This window comes from Hyperolius riggenbachi, chromosome 1 (genome assembly GCF_040937935.1).
Source record: "Hyperolius riggenbachi isolate aHypRig1 chromosome 1, aHypRig1.pri, whole genome shotgun sequence".
NCBI lineage: Eukaryota > Metazoa > Chordata > Amphibia > Anura > Hyperoliidae > Hyperolius > Hyperolius riggenbachi.
Genome location: NC_090646.1, coordinates 665,572,570 through 665,591,854, shown reverse-complemented (window position 1 = coordinate 665,591,854; position 19,285 = coordinate 665,572,570). Strand labels below are relative to the sequence as shown.

At 45.8% G+C, this 19,285-nt stretch overlaps 1 protein-coding gene across 6 annotated transcripts in view; it reads left to right on the top strand.

The window, feature by feature from the left end:
* The window catches only part of LOC137532355 (NACHT, LRR and PYD domains-containing protein 3-like), a 374,258-nt gene that overhangs the window by 114,100 nt on the left and 240,873 nt on the right, over window positions 1-19,285 (top strand). For all 6 annotated transcript variants that reach the window (XM_068252786.1, XM_068252811.1, XM_068252803.1 and 3 more), the window contains exon 7: window positions 18,753-18,917. In XM_068252786.1, coding sequence (XP_068108887.1) covers window positions 18,753-18,917 — 165 coding nt within the window. The remainder of the gene's footprint in view (window positions 1-18,752; window positions 18,918-19,285) is intronic.

The window sequence follows — 19,285 nt, the reverse complement described above, 5'->3', positions numbered from 1 at the left end:
CACATATGTAATTGATCTCCCAGCCAGCATGAGAGGTGTGAGATCATTCCATGTTTCTTTACTGAAGCCTGCAGTGCATGTGACTTCCCCCCCCCCCCCCCCGTGATGGTTGATGACCAACCTGAATATGAGATCGAGAAGATTTTGGATTCTCGTCTGGTGCAGAATTCTGTACAATACCTGGTCCATTGGAAGGGATATGGGCTGGAGGAAAGGTCTTGGGTGCCGGAGGGTCGCATGCATGCATGCACTCCTCGGGGGGGGGGGGGGGGGGGGTGTAATGTAATGAATAGCAGAGACACCGCCGCTGATACAGGTGGCATGGTGGCGGTGTCTGTGTGTCAGCCGGTGGCTTCTGCCGTGCGGCTACAGGATGGTGATTTGCCTGGTCCTTCACTTGTGCACAGGTGGAGGGCTATGCGCGCGCGCGCCAGGAGGCAGGGCCTTTATGCAAGTAGAAGGGGAGTCAGCTGATCAGGTCGATCAGCTGACTCCAGGGGGACTCTGGATTGGCTGAGTGTCTGGGGCGGCGCTGCACAGCGCTCTCGCTATATAATAGACTGCCTGTCAGTTGCAGGTTGTCTGCTGTCGTGAATACTTACGTGTTAGCGCTCAGACCCTAGACTAGATCCCAGGTGTTGAAACCAAAGACTTCACACCTAAGATTAGGTTATTCATATTGCTGTATTATTATCTGTGTACGACTCTGGCTATTCCTGACTATCCTTTTGCTCTACGTTTTTGTACTTCTGCCTATCTGATTCTAGTTGCCGACTCTGCCTGATATTTGACACTGAATCAGCCTTCTGTCTCTGTACCTTTTCTGTCCAGTTGTTAACTACTCGGCTTGTCTGACCTCTCTATCCTCATCAGTGGGCATAGCCACTGGTGAGGGATCTGTAGCTTACACCTGCTCCTCAGGTGAAGCTTTAGCAGCACCGTTTACACCTACCCCTTAGGTGTCCTCGGCTGCAGCACTGTGTTAATCACCTGCACCTCAGGAGATTAACTCTGATACTTCTGTGTATCTTTTAACATCTATTGTGCCATTGTTATAGCTCAGCCAGGCTCGCCTGCTCCTCAGGAGATCCTTGGCTGCAGTACTGTCTTAAGTCACCCGCTCCTCGGGAGACTTTCATTACGCCATAGCTGTTGCACCAAGCACCAATCTTTATATCAGCTCCCTGTGTATTTGCTATACTTGTATTATTGGTGATTCTGCAGATCATCATATAATCAGGTATACATCTGTATTATTGGTGATACTGCAGATCACCAATAATCAGAAATATCTGTTAGCTGACACCAATTGTTACACTGAATTTGTCTTGTTGGGGGCCTCAGGATTTGTTGGGAGGCCTCAAGATTGCTGAATTTGTCTTGTTGGGGGCCTCATGATTTGTTGGGGGCCTCAAGATTGCTGAATTTGTCTAGTTGGGGGCCTCATTAATTGTTGGGAGGCCTCAAGATTGCTGAATTTGTCTTGTTGGGGGCCTCATGATTTGTTGGGGGCCTCATGATTGCTGAATTTGTCTTGTTGGGGGCCTCATGATTTGTTTGGAGGCCTCAAGATTGCTGAATTTGTCTTGTTGGGGGCCTCATGATTTGTTGGGGGCCTCATGATTGCTGAATTTGTCTTGTTGGGGTCCTCACGATTGCTGAATTTGTCATGTTGGGAGCCTCATGACTGCTGAATTTGTCTTGTTGGGGGCCTCATGATTCCTGAATTTGTCTTGATAAGGGGCCTCATGATTGCTGAATTTGTCTTGTTGGGGGCCTCATGATTTGTTGGGGGCCTCATGATTGCTGAATTTGTCTTGTTGGGGGCCTCATGATTTGTTTGGAGACCTCAAGATTGCTGAATTTGTCTTGTTGGGGGCCTCATGATTTGTTGGGAGCCTCATGATTACTGAATTTGTCTTGTTGGGGTCCTCACGATTGCTGAATTTGTCATGTTGGGAGCCTCATGACTGCTGAATTTGTCTTGTTGGGGGCCTCATGATTCCTGAATTTGTCTTGATAAGGGGCCTCATGATTGCTGAATTTGTCTTGTTGGGGGTCACATGATTGCTAACTGCGAGACTATGGGAAAAGCTGAATCATCATCATATGAGACAATAGCATTAAAGGGAACCAGAGATGAACATTTCACACAAAATAAACATATCCGTCCATAGCTTGTAAAGAATAAATGTTCTACCTGATAATTTTGCCGCTCTGGTTTGCCTTTTTAAGTGTTTTTTATTCATTATTGCTCCAGGAAAAATCCAATATGGCCGCCGGCTCATATCCCTTCTGCTTCCGGGTTAGGAGTTGTTCTGGGTGTGCTGTCTAGGCTATATGAGACTAGTCTGCTGTCTAGGCTATATGAGAAAGGCTGCTGCAGCCTTTCATCTGTGTGCTGTGATTTTGGTATGATGTGCAGCTGCCTGTAGGAAGTCTCTCTCATAGGAATGAAACTGCAGTCATCATCATTATCTATGCAGAGTGCAAACAGAGCACACAGATCATATTGCAGCCTCACTTGTCTGTTTCAGAGATTCTCTCTCAGCAGCAGCAGCCCCTCCCATGTCATCAGAGCTCTCAGTATGCAAAGCAGGAAATCTGAGCCAGGAGGGGGCAGGCTTGGGCTTGAAAAGACTCCACAGAAGAGTGATTCAGCTATGATTCCAGGTCAAATATAGACTGAAGGCTTAGTGGGGGATTCTTATCACAGCTGATAACAGACTAATAAAGCAGAGAAGGTGTTTACTGTCATGTTCCCACTAATAAATGTAGTAAAATACATGAGGGTGCTTCATATCTGGTTCTCTTTAAACCTACTTTTTTAGCTTTTTAAAACAGAAAATAAAACTGGGAGGTTTAAAAAAAAATGAATACATTTTTTCAGGAGTAGGATGGGAAGGGGGGGGGGGGGGGGGGCATAAAAATTTGTTGCTATGGGGCCCAGTCATTTTTAGCTACGCCCCTGCTCTCCCCCCTCCCTCCTGATCCCCCACCACAGGCTCTCTCCAGCGATGATAGCAGATTATCCTTCATGGACGGCTCCAGGATACTCTTTACAGTACCGGGGACGTGGCTGATGACATAATCAACTGCTTTCCCAGTACTGTATACAGTAGCCCGAGCTGGACACGAAGGAGAATCTGCGATCATTGCTGGAGAGAGCCTGTAGTGAGTAAAACTCCCTGATCTCTTCTCACAGTGCCTCCGGGGGATCAGGAGGGACGGGGTAGCCGCTAGGAGATCGGAGGAGAGTGAGGAGGTATTGGGAGAGGGTGGTGAGAAGGAGGGGGATCGGAGGATCAGGAAGGGAGAGGGGACATGTTGCTGTTTATGGGCTTCCCTGGGACTGATAAATGCAGGTTGGCACACTGTGGGTATCACAGATCACTACCCACAGTGTGCTGACAGGCATCCATCAGTCCCAGGGAAGCCTGCAGAAGCAGAAAAGTGGAGCCGGCGGCACGGAGCATCTAGAAATCTCCCTGGCAGCATGGACGAGCCTGACTCGTCCATACCGCTTTCAGCAAGTTTTAGCTGGACAAGCCAGGCTCGTCCATACCGCTAGGGAGGTTAAGCTCCCAAAGAGCAAAAAAAAAAAAAGGATATACAGGGGGATACGAAAGTTTGGGCAACCTTGTTAATAGTCGTGATTTTCCATTATAAATCGTTGGTTGTTACAATAAAAAAATGTCAGTTAAATATATCATATAGGAGACACACTGTAATGGATAGCGGAGATACGGCCGCAACAGCAAGCGGCATGGCGGCTATCTCTGCGTCGCAGCCGGCGGTTTCCGCTGCGCAGTTACACGCTGGTGCTTTGGCTGGTCCTTCATTGTTCATAGACTAAGGGCTACGCGCGCCAGGCGACAGGACCTTTATGCAACTAGAAGGGGAGTCAGCTGATTGGGCGATCAGCTGACTTCATCTATGCTCCGGATTGGTTGACTGACTGGGGCGGCGCTGTGGAGCGCTTGCAGTATATATAGGACAGGTCATTCAGTTGCTCCGCATCTGCTGCTGCATATGCTACGTGTTAGCACTCGGACCTAGTCAGATCCCAAAGTGTGCTAGAACCAGCAGGAGCTGGGGATCCACACTTAGCCAGATTCTGTTGATAGCTTAAAGTACTAATAGAATTGTATTATCTGTTATGACCTTCTGCTAGCTTGACTACTCTTCTGTTTACTGATCTTGTACCTTTGCCTATCTGATATAGTTGCCGACTGTGCCTGAAACACTACTCTGATCTAGCTTTCTGTCTCTGTACGGTATCTGTCCGCTTGTTGCCAAACCTGCTTGTCTGACTCTCCTGTCCTCACCAGTGAGCCTAGTCACTGGTGAGGGATCCTCTGCTAGCATCACCTGCTTCACAGCTGAATACTGGCTGCAGTACTATCTGAATCGCCTGCCCCTCAGGTGGTCAGTAGCTGCAGTACAGTCTGAATCATCTGCTCTTAATCTGCTCTTCAGGAGATTACTAGCTGCAGTACAGTCTGAATCACCTGCTCCTCAGGCGGTCAGTAGCTGCAGTACAATCTGAATCACCTGCTCCTCAGGTGGTCAATAGCTGCAGTACAGTCTGAATCACCTGCTCCTCAGGTGGTCAGTTGCTGCAGTACAGTCTTTATCACCTGCTCCTCAGGTGAATAGTCACTACAGTACTATCCTTTCTACCTGCCCCTCAGGTGATAGTGGCTACTCTACAGTCTGACTCACCCGCCCCTCGGGTGACCAGTACGGTTGTTAATTATAGTTCTACCCGCTCCTCGGGTGAACTATCTCACTATTGTCTGTATCTCCAGCTTGCTGGAGTTTGTATTCCTGTGTTATATAGAGATATTCCTATCTCCCAGCTCCTCTGGGAAGGAGGGTATCTCTATCATTACTGTTGCACCAAACACCTACCCTTACATTGGTTGTCCTGTTTCTGGCTATACCAATATTATTGGTGATTGTGCAGATCACACATAATCAGGTATAGCATCTGTATTATTGGTGATACTGCAGATCACCAATAATCAGAGAAATCTGTTCTCGCTGAGACCAATCGTTACAGAACAGCAGACCAAACATTATGGACGCACTGCGTAGTCATGTTGAAGTCCTGACCACCGCGGTAAACAATCTTTCTAAGGTGATCATTAACCAACAAACCCAGATTACACAACTGTCTTGGGCTGTTCAGGTACTTCAAACGACTATTGATACAGTGCGATCCCCTCCAGTCACGGACCTTCGTATGTCCGTACCTGAAAAGTTTTTTGGGCATAGATCTGACTTTCAGAATTTCAGGAATCGTGTGTTGTCTTATTTTGAGTTGAGGCCCAATCTGTCAGGATCTGAGAACCAGAGGGTAAAATTTATAAAGACCCTACTGTCAGGAGATTCACAAATATGGGCATATAGTCTGCAGGCTGAGCATAAGGCCTTATCTTCAGTTCAGGAGTTTTTTAAGGCCATGGCCATTATATACGATGATCCGGATATTGCTATCACTGCTGAAAGGAAACTAAAGACTCTCAGGCAGGGCTGTAATCCGGTGGAGGTTTATGCCGCAGAGTTTAGGAGGTGGGCTGTATCAGCTAGATGGGGAACGTATGCATTGTTAGACTGTTTGTTTCTTGTCAGGATTGTCTGATGCAGTTTCTGATTTGATGTTAGCGCATTCTGAACCTAAATCCCTAGACGAAGCTATTTCGTTGGCGGTATAGGTTGATCGCTGCCTTCGTTATCAAAGACAGACCCGTGGGAGAAACGCTGTAAGATGTGTTTCCTACGCCTCTTCTCCACCCTCGTCACCTGAAGACGAACCGATGCAGTTCGGTCACTCTAGGTTAACGCAAGTGGAAAAGAATCGCAGAAGGTCAGAAAGACTCTGTCTATCCTGTGCCGAGGAGGGTCATATTGTCCAGAATTGTCCTAAGAAGTCGGGAAACGCTGCCGCCTAGGTGTAGTCAGAGGTAATACCCTAGGCGATCCGTTTTTACCTCTAAACAATAACCGTTTGCTCCTCCCTTGCTCCATTACCTGGGAGGGTTGGGCCACGGCCACAGAGGCATTTGTGGACTCGGGCTCTGCAGCTAATTTTATAGCAAAGAAATGAACAGCGCTACTTAAAAACAGATGAATGCTTACCTGCAAAAAAGTGCAGACCCCACTCATGGGATACAAATACACAATGAGCACACATTCAACCTGTCTACCACTTGGAGGATGTTAGTTTCCACTAACAAGCTTGCATGCAATTTGTTAGGTACTTGTCCCTCCCACTGTCGAAGAAGTCTTTCCTCCATGGGAGGGGACCTAACACTAACTAAATCCTACCTATGCATATGCATAGCCTGGGCGCGCTACCAGTAAAATTAAGAATTGCGCAGAAAAAGTGGGATCAGCGCATCACCAGGCCGCCTCTGAATGGCCTCAGCTCAGAGATGCGCTGAGCCCCCCAGAGACTACAAACGCACCTTGAACCCAAACAGAGGCTCTGCATATACACCAAAGAAAAAGTAACAAGTGGGAGCAGCTGACCAGAATTAAATCAAACATAGCAAAGAAATGAACAGTGCTACTTAAAAACAGATGAATGCTTACCTGCAAAAAAGTGCAGACCCCACTCATGGGATACAAATACACAATGAGCACACATACAACCTGTCTACCACTTGGAGGATGTTAGTTTCCACTAACAAGCTTGCATGCAATTTGTTAGGTACTTGTCCCTCCCACTGTCGAAGAAGTCTTTCCTCCATGGGAGGGGACCTAACACTAACTAAATCCTACCTATGCATATGCATAGCCTGGGCGCGCTACCAGTAAAATTAAGAATTGCGCAGAAAAAGTGGGATCAGCGCATCACCAGGCCGCCTCTGAATGGCCTCAGCTCAGAGATGCGCTGAGCCTATGACTATGACTTTGTAAAAAAATTGGGTATTCCTTTACTCCCGCTGGATCGTCAGATTCTGGTCACAGCGGTAGATGATTCTCCATTACAGTGTAGACAGCCTCTTTCCCAGACTCCCTCGTTGTTATGTACTATAGGGGTGCTACATAAGGAGAAACTACAGTTCTTTGTCCTGCAAATGGCAACCTCTACCATTATCCTCGGTATGCCCTGGTTGCAACTACACTCCCCTCAGATTGACTGGGCTTCCGGTCAGCTGCAGAGCTGGTCAGCCCATTGTCATCATCATTGTTTGGAGAGAGTTGCTGTTTGTGCCACCAAGGTTCAGGTGAAAGGGGTGCCAGTGCAGTACGCGGAGTTTTCTGACGTGTTTTGTCCCAAATCAGCAGACAAACTCCCACCTCATCGAAGTTTCGATTGTCCCATTGAGTTAAGATCAGGTTGTATGCCTCCTAGGGGTCATCTCTATAATTTGTCTGGGCCTGAGAAGTTGGCTATGCAGGAATACATTAAGGAAAATTTGGCCAAGGGCTTCATCCGTCCTTCCAGATCCCCAGCGGGGGCTGGGTTATTTTTTGTGCAGAAGAGGGACGGTGGGCTCAGACCTTGTATTGACTATCGGGGGTTAAATAAGATCACAGTGAAAATTGCTATCCACTACCTTTGATAGATGATCTGTTTGCTCAGGTGACCAATGCCAGTATTTTCTCTAAACTGGACCTTCGAGGGGCATACAACCTGGTACGCATTAGGGACGGTGACGAATGGAAGACGGCATTCAACACGCCTGACGGGGCACTACGAGTATCTGGTCATGCCCTTCGGGTTGTGTAATGCGCCTGCCGTCTTCCAAGAATTGATTGATGAAGTTTTTAGGGAGGTTCTGGGAAAATTCGTGCTAGTGTATTTGGACGATATATTGATCTTTTCTCCCAACCTAACGGAACATCGTAAACATGTGAAGTTTGTGTTACGTAAATTAAGGCAGAACTTGTTGTACGCCAAGTTGGAGAAGTGCCTCTTCGAGGTCACTCAAGTCCCTTTTCTGGGATATATTATTTCTACTTCAGGCCTTTCCATGGATCCTGAAAAGGTCTCTGCTGTGTTGGAGTGGCCGCAACCTGTAGGTTTGAAGGCACTCCATAGATTTCTTGGCTTCGCCAATTACTACAGGAAGTTCATCAAAGGGTTTTCCTCTGTAGTGTCGCCCCTAACCAACCTTACCAAAAAAGGGGCTGACACTTACTATTGGTCGGCAGAGGCACAGTCTGCCTTCGCGACGCTTAAAAAGCTATTTTGTTCTGCTCCCATTCTGAGACACGTGGATGTCACTTTCCCCTTCATCGTTGAGGTAGATGCATCGGAGATTGGGGTTGGGGCTGTACTGTCTCAGCGCTCTGGCTTACAAGGCAAACTCCATCCCTGTGCCTTCTTTTCTCGTAGGTTCTCTCCAGCTGAGAGGAACTACGATATTGGCAATCGGGAGCTTCTGGCCATTAAGTTAGCCTTTGAAGAGTGGCGTCATTGGCTTGAAGGGGCAGAACATACAATTACAGTTTATACTGATCATAAAAACTTGGAGTACATTGAAGGGGCCAAAAGACTCAGTCGCCAACAGGCCCGCTGGTCCCTGTTCTTTTCAAGGTTCAGATTCGTGATAACGTACACCCCAGGAAGTAAGAATGTCAAAGCAGATGCATTGTCTAGGTGCTTTGAGCCTGAGACAGTTCTGCCTGCAACCCCTGAGACCATCTTACCTCAGAAACTGGTGGTAGCAGCCACGGAAACCTGGGAGGATTGGGCAGTTACTTTAGGGCCTTACCAACAGGATATCCCAGAAGGGAAGCCCGAGGGGGTTCTCTTTGTACCACTTCCCTTTCACTTACAACTCTTGCAACTATTCCATACCCATAAGAATGCAGGGCATCCCGGAGCTGCTCGAACTCAAGACCTTTTGGCTAGATGTGTATGGTGGCCATCTTTGGCACTTGATTGCAAGGAGTTTGTAAGGGAATGCTCTGTGTGTGCCAGAAGTAAGCTATCTCGTCAGGCACCGGTGGGTACACTTCAGTCTCTACCAGTGCCAAATGAACCCTGGACTCATTTGTCTATGGACTTTGTGGGAGAACTCCCCAGCTCTGAAGGCAAGACGGTCATCTGGGTGGTAGTTGATAGGTTCAGTAAAATGGCTCATTTCGAGCCTCTGAAGGGACTCCCCTCGGCCCAGGAATTGGCTGATCTCTTCATCCAGAACATTTTCCGGCTGCATGGCATTCCGGAAAATGTAGTGTCAGATAGGGGAGTCCAGTTTGTGTCAAAATTCTGGAGAGCCTTTTGCCATCAGCTCAATATGAACCTTTCGTTTTCATCAGGCTACCACCCACAGACCAATGGACAGACCGAAAGGGTTAACCAGTCTTTGGAACAATTTCTTAGATGTTATGTGGCAGATGCGCAATCAGATTGGGTAAAGTTCCTGCCATTTGCGGAGTTTGCACATAATAATCTGAAGAGTTCTTCTTCAGGTTTTTCTCCATTTCAGGTGGTCTCGGGGAGATCTCCTAAGTTTTCTCCTTTGCCAGTGGCATCTTCTCCCTTTCCGGCCCTAGAAGATTGGCAAAGGGCTTTGAGGGAGATTTGGGTCTTAGTGAAGAGAAATCGGGGGAAAGCCTTCCAGACTCAGAAAAAACAGGCAGATAAGAGACGGTCTGAAGAGTGGAAGTTTTCCCCAGGAGATAAAGTGTGGGTGTCTACTCGACATCTAGTGTTGAAGCAACCATCATGCAAGTTAGGACCCAGATTCATAGGCCCATACCCTGTGTCCAAAAAGATTAATGATGTGACATATGCGATTGATCTCCCAGCCAGCATGAGAGGTGTGAGATCATTCCATGTTTCCTTGCTTAAACCTGCTGTGCATGTGGATTCCTCACCCCCCCCCCCCCCCCCCGTGATGATTGACGACCAACCTGAGTATGAGATCGAGAAGATTTTGGATTCTTGATTGGTGCAGAATTCTGTACAGTACCTGGTCCATTGGAAGGGGTATGGCCTAGAGGAGAGAACTTGGGTACCGGATTGTCGCATGCGTGCGGAGGAGTTAAAGAAAGAGTTTCATGAGTTACACCCAGAGAAACCGGGTAGGAAGTGTCCGGGGTCCACTCCTCAGGGGGGGGGGGGGGTACTGTAATTGATAGCGGAGATAAGGCCGCAACAGCAAGCGGCATGTTGGCTATCTCCGCATCGCAGCCGGCGGTTTCCGCCGCGCAGTTACACGCTGGTGCTTTGCCTGGTCCTTCTATTGCTCATAGTCTAAGGGCTACGCGTGCGCGCGCCAGGCGACAGGACCTTTATGCAACTAGAAGAAGGGGAGTCAGCTGATCGGGCGATCAGCTGACTCCAGCTATGCTCCGGATTGGTTGACTGACTGGGGCAGCGCTGTGGAGCGCTTGCAGTATATATAGGACAGGTCATTCAGTTGCTCCGCGTCTGCTGTTGCATATGCTACGTGTTAGCACTCAGACCTAGTCAGGTCCCAAAGTGTGCTAGAACCAGCAGGAGCTGGGGATCCACACTTAGCCAGATTCTGTTGATAGCTTAAAATACTAATTGAATTGTATTATCTGTTATGACCTTCTGCTAGCTTGACTACTCTTCTGTTTACTGATCCTGTACCTTTGCCTATCTGATATAGTTGCCGACTGTGCCTGAAACACTACTCTGATCTAGCTTTCTGTCTCTGTACGGTATCTGTCCGCTTGTTGCCAAACCTGCTTGTCTGACTCTCCTGTCCTCACCAGTGAGCCTAGTCACTGGTGAGGGATCCTCTGCTAGCATCACCTGCTTCACAGGTGAATACTGGCTGCAGTACTATCTGAATCACCTGCCCCTCAGGTGGTCAGTAGCTGCAGTACAGTCTGAATCATCTGCTCTTCAGGAGATTACTAACTGCAGTACAGTCTGAATCACCTGCTCCTCAGGGGGTCAGTAGCTGCAGTACAATCTGAATCACCTGCTCCTCAGGTGGTCAATAGCTGCAGTACAGTCTGAATCAACTGCTCCTCAGGTGGTCAGTTGCTGCAGTACAGTCTTTATCACCTGCTCCTCAGGTGAATAGTCACTACAGTACTATCCTTTCTACCTGCCCCTCAGGTGATAGTGGCTACTCTACAGTCTAATCTCACTATTATCTGTATCTCCAGCTTGCTGGAGTTTGTATTCCTGTGTTATATAGAGATATTCCTATCTCCCAGCTCCTCTGGGAAGGCGGGTATCTCTATCATTACTGTTGCACCAAACACCTACACTTACATTGGTTGTCCTGTTTCTGGCTATACCAGTATTATTGGTGATTCTGCAGATCACACATAATCAGGTATAGCATCTGTATTATTGGTGATACTGCAGATCACCAATAATCAGAGAAATCTGTTCTCGCTGACACCAATCGTTACACACATACACAGTGATATTTGAGAAGTGAAATGAAGTTTATTGGATTTACAGAAAGTGCACTATAATTGTTTAAATACAGTTATGCAGGTGTGTAAATTTGGGTATATTTAAGTGTATTTAAAGAGGAGCTGTTAGGTATAAGGTCTCAGAGAAAATAAACACATATATCAGTAGCTAAAGATTGGCTGTACTTACATTACATATGCATTTCACTGTCCACGTTTGTACTTCACAGAATTTGTATATAGTATATGCAGAGATTGATGCTCCTGACAGCTCATGGCAGGCTCCATGTTTGTCTGTCTCCTATGAAGTCAAATGTGTCGTCATGTCCTGCCTGCTTCCTGATCACAGAAAAGCTCGTACTGAATAACACTAGTGTGCAGTGAATATTAATTAGCCATGTGGCTAGGAACAATAGCGGACTCCTGCAGTGTACTCTGCCCGGAGATTTATCTGTTCTGTGGCTGGACTGAGTTAGAAGCTGCTGAAACTTGATCCTGTCTTCTCCTTAGCAGCCGAGGGGAGGGCCCCAGAATGCTTTGCAGTATGGTATGCGGCTTGCGTCCTCTTGGGTCTAACAGCTTTGCTGATAAGCACACATCAAATGTAAGAGAGATTTTTTTCTTCACTATTGCCTTTTTGGCTTCCGTCTAAACTGTTTAACACAGGAGAATAGAGGTTTAAATTAGCTTCTGCAGCCTGACAGTTACTCTTTAAGGGGGTTATTTATAAGTTTCCCTCCTCTTTTAATTTTGTCTGAAGAGTAGCAACATGGGGGGTCTCAAAACAACTCTCAAATGACCTGAAGACAAAGATTGTGCACCATCATTGTTTAAGGGAAGGATACAGAAATCTGTCTCAGAGATTTTTTTCCACAGTTAAGAACATATTGAGGAAATGGAAGACCACAACCTCAGTTCAAGTTAAGGCCCAAAGTGGCAGACCAAGAAAAATCTTGGATAGACAGAAGTGACAAATGGTGAGAACCGTCAGAGTCAACCTACAGACCAGCAGCAAAGACCTACATCATCTTGCTGGAGATGGAGTCACTGTGCATCGTTCAACCATTCGGCGCACTTTACAGAAGGAAATGCTGTATGCAAGAGTGATGCAGAGGAAGCTCACAGCACAAACAGAACCACTAGAGGTATGCTAAAGCACATTTGGACAAGCTAGCTTCATTTTGAAATAAGGTGCTGTGGGCTGATGAGTTATTTGGGCATAACAAGGGGCATTCTGCATGGAGGAAAAAGAACACAGCATTCCAAGAAAAACACCTGCTACCTACAGTAAAATATGGTGGTGGTTCCATCATGCTGTGGGGCTGTGTGGCCAGTGCAGGCACTGGGAATCTTGTCAAAGTTAAAAGACGCATAGATTCTGCACAGTATCAGCAGATTCTGGAAATCAATGTCCAGGAATCAGTGACAAAGCTGAAGCTGCTCTGAGGCTGGATCTTTCAACAAGACAACAACCCTAAACAATGCTCAAAATCCACTAAGGCATTCATGCAGAGGAACAAGTACAACGTTCTGGAATGGCCATCTCAGTCCCCAGACCTGAATATAATTGGAAATCTGTGGTGTGAGTTAAAGAGAGCTGTCCATGCTCGGAAGCCATCAAACCTGAATGAACTAGAGCTGTTTTGTAAAGAGGAATGGTCTAAAGTACATTTAACCAGAATCCAGACTCTCATTGGAACCTACAGGAAGCTTTTAGAGTCAGTAATTTCTGCAAAAGGAGGATCTAGTAAGTATTGATTTAATTTCTTTTTTGTGGTGCCCAAATTTATGCACCTGCCTAATTGTGTTTAAACAATTATTGCACACTTTCTGTAAATCCAATAAACTTCATTCCACTTCTCAAATATCACTGTGTGTGTCTCCTATATGATATATTTAACTGACATTTTTGTATTGTAACAACCAATGATTTATACAGGAAAATCATGAAGATTAACAAGGTTGCCGAAACTTTTGCATACCGCTATAAATATATATATATATATATATATATATATATATATATATATATATATATATATATATATACTGTGGGTTGCAAGAGTATTCGGCCCCCTTGAAGTTTTCCACATTTTGTCATATTACTGCCACAAACATGAATCAATTTTATTGGAATTCCACATAAAAGACCAATACAAAGTGGTGTACATGTGAGAAGTGGAACGAAAATCATACATGATTCCAAACATTTTTTACAAATAAATAACTGCAAAGTGGGGTGTGCGTAATTATTCGGCCCTCTGAGTCAATACTTTGTAGAACCACCTTTTGCTGCAATTACAGCTGCCAGTCTTTTAGGGTATGTCTCTACCAGCTTTGCGCATCTAGAGACTGAAATCCTTGCCCATTCTTCTTTGCGCAAAACGGCTCCAGCTCAGTCAGATTAGATGGACAGCATTTGTGAACAGCAGTTTTCAGATCTTGCCACAGATTCTCGATTGGATTTAGATCTGGACTTTGACTGGGCCATTCTAACACATAGATATGTTTTGTTTTAAACCATTCAATTGTTGCCCTGGCTTTATGTTTAGGGTCATTGTCCTGCTGGAAGGTGAACCTCTGCCCCAGTCTCAAGTCTTTTGCAGTCTTCTAGAGGTTTTCTTCCAAGTTTGCCCTGTATTTGGCTCCATCCATTTTCCCATCAACTCTGACCAGCTTCCCTGTCCCTGCTGAAGAGATGCACCCCCAGAGCATGATGCTGCCACCACCATATTTGACAGTGGGGATGGTGTGTTCAGAGTGATGTGCAGTGTTCGTTTTCTGCCACACATAGCGTTTTGCATTTTGGCCAAAAAGTTCCATTTTGGTCTCATCTGACCAGAGCACCTTTTTCCACATGGTTGCTGTGTCCCCCACATGGCTTGTGGCAAACTGCAAACGGGTCTTCTTATGCTTTTCTGTTAACAATGGCTTTTTTCTTGCCACTCTTCCATAAAGGCCAACTTTGTACAGTGCATGACTAATAGTTGTCCTATGGACAGAGTCTTCCACCTGAGCTGTAGATCTCTGCAGCTCGTCCAGAGTCACCATGGGCCTCTTGACTACATTTCTGATCAGTGATCAGCGCTCTCCTTGTTCGGCCTGTGAGTTTAGGTGGACGGCCTTGTCTTGGTAGGTTTACAGTTGTAATTTCCTTACATTTTTGAATGATCGTTTGAACAGTGCTCCGTGGGATGTTCATGCAGAAATCAGAATAAATACAGAAATCTTTTTGTAGCCTAAGCCTGCTTTAAATTTCTCAGTAACTTTCTCCCTGACCTGTCTTGTGTGTTCTTTGGACTTCATGGTGTTGTTGCTCCCAACATTCTCTTAGACAACCTCTGAGGCCGTCACAGAGCAGCTGTATTTGTACTGACATTAGATTACACACAGGTGCACTCTATTTAGTCATTAGCACTCATCGGGCAATGTCTATGGGCAACTGACTGCACTCAGACCAAAGGGGGCTGAATAATTACGCACACCCCACTTTGCAGTTATTTATTTGTAAAAAATGTTTGGAATCATGTATGATTTTCGCTCCACTTCTCACATGTACACCACTTTGTATTGGTCTTTCACGTGGAGTTCCAATAAAATTGATTCATGTTTGTGGCAGTAATATGACAAAATGTGGAAAACTATGTGGAAATACTTCTGCAAACCACTGTATATATATATATATATATATATATATATATTGAGGCAAATAATAGTAAAAGTAATCAGGAACAACTTACTTTGATTATTTTCCTTTTCACAGTCTGTGGGAAGATCCAAAGTTCTATACCACTCCCAATAGTCCAAGCTGTTCTAAAGCATCCTAATTACACTGATTAATTGAGAACAGCTGTTTTAATCAACTCAACAGGTGAAAAACAGCAGCTCTCTGCAGTTGGTTTGTGGACTGTCATGGCTAAGACAAAGGAGCTCAGTGAGGACCTGCGGCTGCACATATACAAGATGTTCCGCACTTTGGAAAATTTCAGAGGATGTGGTCGGAAGCCAAAAGTGACACCTGTGCTGGCCAGGAGGATAGTGAGAGAGGTGAAAAAGAATCCAAAGATCACCACCAAGGCCATCCTGGTGAATCTGGGCTCTGCTGGTGGCAGTGTGTCAAGGCAGACAATCCAATGGACACTGCACACTGCTGGGTTGCACTGATGCAGAACAAGGAGGACACTTCTTCTCCAGATAAGGCACACAAAAGCTCGCTTGGCCTTTGCAAATGCTCATCGGACAAAGAAGAAGACTTCTAGTCTTATGTGTTATGGTCAAATGAAAAAAAAATGGAATTGTTTGGTCACAATGATGTTTCCCTCATTTGGCTTAAAAAAGGAGAAGCCTTCAACCCATAGAACACCATCCTCGCTGTCAAACATGGGGGTGGGAACCTAATGCTTTGGGGGTGTTTTTCAGCCAATGGACCAGGAAACCTAATCACAGTAAAAGGCGCCATGAAAAAAGCAATACATGATGATTCTCAATGGACATTTCAGCATGACAATGACCCAAAACACACAGCAAAAGTGGTGAAGAAATGGTTAGCAGACAACAACATTAATGTTTTGCAGTGGCCCAGCCAGAGTCCTGACTTGAATCCAACTGAGAATCTGTGGAGGGAGCTAAGGATCAGGGTGATGGCAAGAAGACCCTCAAACCTGAAAGATTTGGAGCTCATTGCTAAAGATGAATGGGCAAAAATACCTGTGGAGACATGCAAAAAGCAGTTCTGCAATTATAGAAAGTGTTTGATTGCTGTAATAGCCAATACAGGCTTTTCTTTTGATTATTGAGAAGGGTATGAATACTTTTGGACTGGACACTTTTTGCTGGAATGTAAATACAGGCTAATAAATGTTTTGTTTTTTGTTTTTTTCCACAATAATGCCTCTTTTACATCGTCTTATTATCTTTTGGGAGACACCTACGTCATTTCCCATCAAAAAATTGCTGGTTGAATAAAAGTAACTTTTAAGTCCAAATTTGCCAGGGGTATGAATAATTATGGGCAGCGCTGTATATAAATAATGTGCACACTGGTTTGTCTCACAGAACTAATCTCCAAACAACCATTATAATCACAAAGTGATTTCATAGTGATTTCTTACCTTTTTTAATGTTGTGATTTGTCAGTATTTCAGTACCTGTAGCAGAAGCGCAGTCACTGGGTAATGCTGCCGGCAGCGTGTGTGATGGTGTAAAATGCACATGGCTCCAGTGGGATCAGCCATAAGGTAGCCATACATCAGGCGACTTGGAAGTCGATCAACCATCCAATTCAATTATAATCAAATTGGATAAAAATTGGTGCCATCAAGTGCATGCCCGACCGACAATGTGACCAATTTAGGGCCACATTTGGTTGCATTAGTCGATTGCACATGCTGCAATTTGTAGGGCTGACTTGCTTGACCGGGTGGGTGGTGGCAACAGTGTGCAATATCGGGACGAGCAACGAATCCCCGGCGTTGTCTCCTCTCATGTTTAATGTCCCCCCCAGGGTGCCCAGCATAAGCTATACATTACATGTCCCCCCGGGTGACCAGCATAAGCTATACATTACATGTCCCCCCGGGTGACCAGCATAAGCTATACATTACGTGTTCCCCCCGGGTGCCCAGCATAAGCTATACATTACATGTCCCACCAGGTGCCCAGCATAAGCTATACATTACATGTCCCCCCGGGTGCCCAGCATAAGCTATACATTACGTGTCTGCTGCTGCTTGTCCTCCGCTGGCTCCAGGCGCACTCCTTGCTTCATACACACGCCCCACATGGTTGCCTAATAAGGGCACATGTGTGATGTCAGGCATCACAGACCCGCCCACATTACTAGGCAACCACGTGGCACGTGTATGGAGAACGGAGGGAGCTCAGAGCCAGCGGAGGACAAGCAGCAGCCACGGTCAGGTAATGTATAGCTTGCACTGAGCACCCGGGGGACATTAAACATTAAAGGGACAGGGTGGACTAGGGGTCCAGATGCAGCGTCACAAGGCCAAGTCCTGATCAGTTTCAGCATGGAATTGATCGGGTATTGGCCTGTGGTGTATGGGCAGCGGGCAGATCTCTCTCTAATCAGATTTAGTTAGAGAGATTTGTCTCTTGGCCGACTCTGCCCATCCTCGCTAGATGTATGGCCACCTTTATAGAATAACATTAGCAAAGTGCTTGCAGTATGACCAGCCCTAACACATACACATGTGCATAGCATACACAGCATGCATCGCTATGTATAACTATCTGAAGAAACAGTAACATCAGGTCCTGCACCAATCAGACTGTCAGCAGCTATGTGAACAAAGGTAACCCTCAAATACCACACTGAGGTTATACATGTACTAGTGACCTTAGCCCATTTAAAAACGGGCTAAGTCTGTCACCGCTCATCCGCTGGGCCCGTCCCCCACTGCGCAGACATGCCTGCCCCTCCTGGCCCCCTGCCATGTCATTCCCCCAGCACTCCTCAGTGTCTCTGCGTCCCTCTCTGCACATGCACACTGCAAAAAAATACACACACAGGGGCATGGGACGCAGAGACACTTGCGTTTTATTAGGTAGGATAGCTATTTTCTTAGCAGGGTGTGTGAAAAAAAGCAAATGAAAATCCATGTAAGCTCCCTCAGTAATATAAAGTGTTTCCTGTAACAGAGATGCTGTTTTCAGCTCTATTTCACAGCAGCATGTAAGCAAGGACACCCAAACTGAAAGACTACCGTAATTGCAATTCCTGATATCAATGTAGCGACACCTTTATTTAGCACATGATGGAATCTCCTGTAATTGTCTGGTAACATCTCCTCTGTGTCTGCAGTCTGAAGTATAATAAACAGACCTCACATTCTGCACAGGTGATAGGAGGCATCCTGGATTTTCCAATAAGTAAAAAGCATCCCCTGCATGTCCAGAGGCACCCCCTGCAACACTGATATAGATGGGACAGAAATCTTCCCATTTACCCTATTCTGACAATGTGGGGGGTGAGTGCCCTCCTGTGTGAGTCAGTCTGCTGTGTGAGGTGACCTGAACTCTCTGCAGCAGGTCTGTGCATTGTTCACTAATATCTATGAGGTTCCAACTGTTGCGTGCAAGTGGTAACAATGGAATATTCATGCCACCTATCTTATACAGTGGATTACATTAAAATAGGATTGTGTTGTGTAACACAAAGAAAAAGATTATTCCTTATAAGCAATACAATTATGCTGCCCTCTAGCTGTGGACATACGTATGACAGCATTTTAATTTTAAGGATTGATAAAAATATAAATTCTTGTAAATATAATGAGAAAATGTTTAATTCATGTAAGCATAAATCATACAAATTGTATGCAGTTTTTGTAGATTTCAGGTAATATTCTTCTCTTCTCCTGCAGTTTGCCGAGTAATTATCTGCGCTCCAGTATCTGCCCCCACCTGGCATCCTGCATAAGGAATAACCAGACTCTGACGAAGCTGGACCTGCATAGTAACGAGCTGGGGGGTGATGAATTCAGTGTCCTGATGGAGGCTCTGACAACAAGCCAGATAGAGGAATTAGAGTGAGTATAACAGCCCTGATTGCAGCAGAGATCAGCAGAATTATTCCCCTTTATTTCTGTAATGATCAGTAATAGCTCTAACAGCACAATAGTCATTACTTTATTCAGGATGTAAAACACACGTGATTGGGTGCACAGTAATGTTCCAGAACACAGGAGAGAGATGGCCCTTAGTGACAGGGGCTTCACTAATTGGAGAGTGGTCGTACAGGCAAGGTCGGCAACAGATCAGACATATAAGGTACAGAATCGGCAGGCAAGATCAGAGTAATTGTTCAGGCAGAGGTCGGCAACAGATCAGATATATAAGGTACAGAATCGGCAGGCAAGGTCAGAGTAATTGTTCAGGCAGAGGTCGGCAAGAGCAG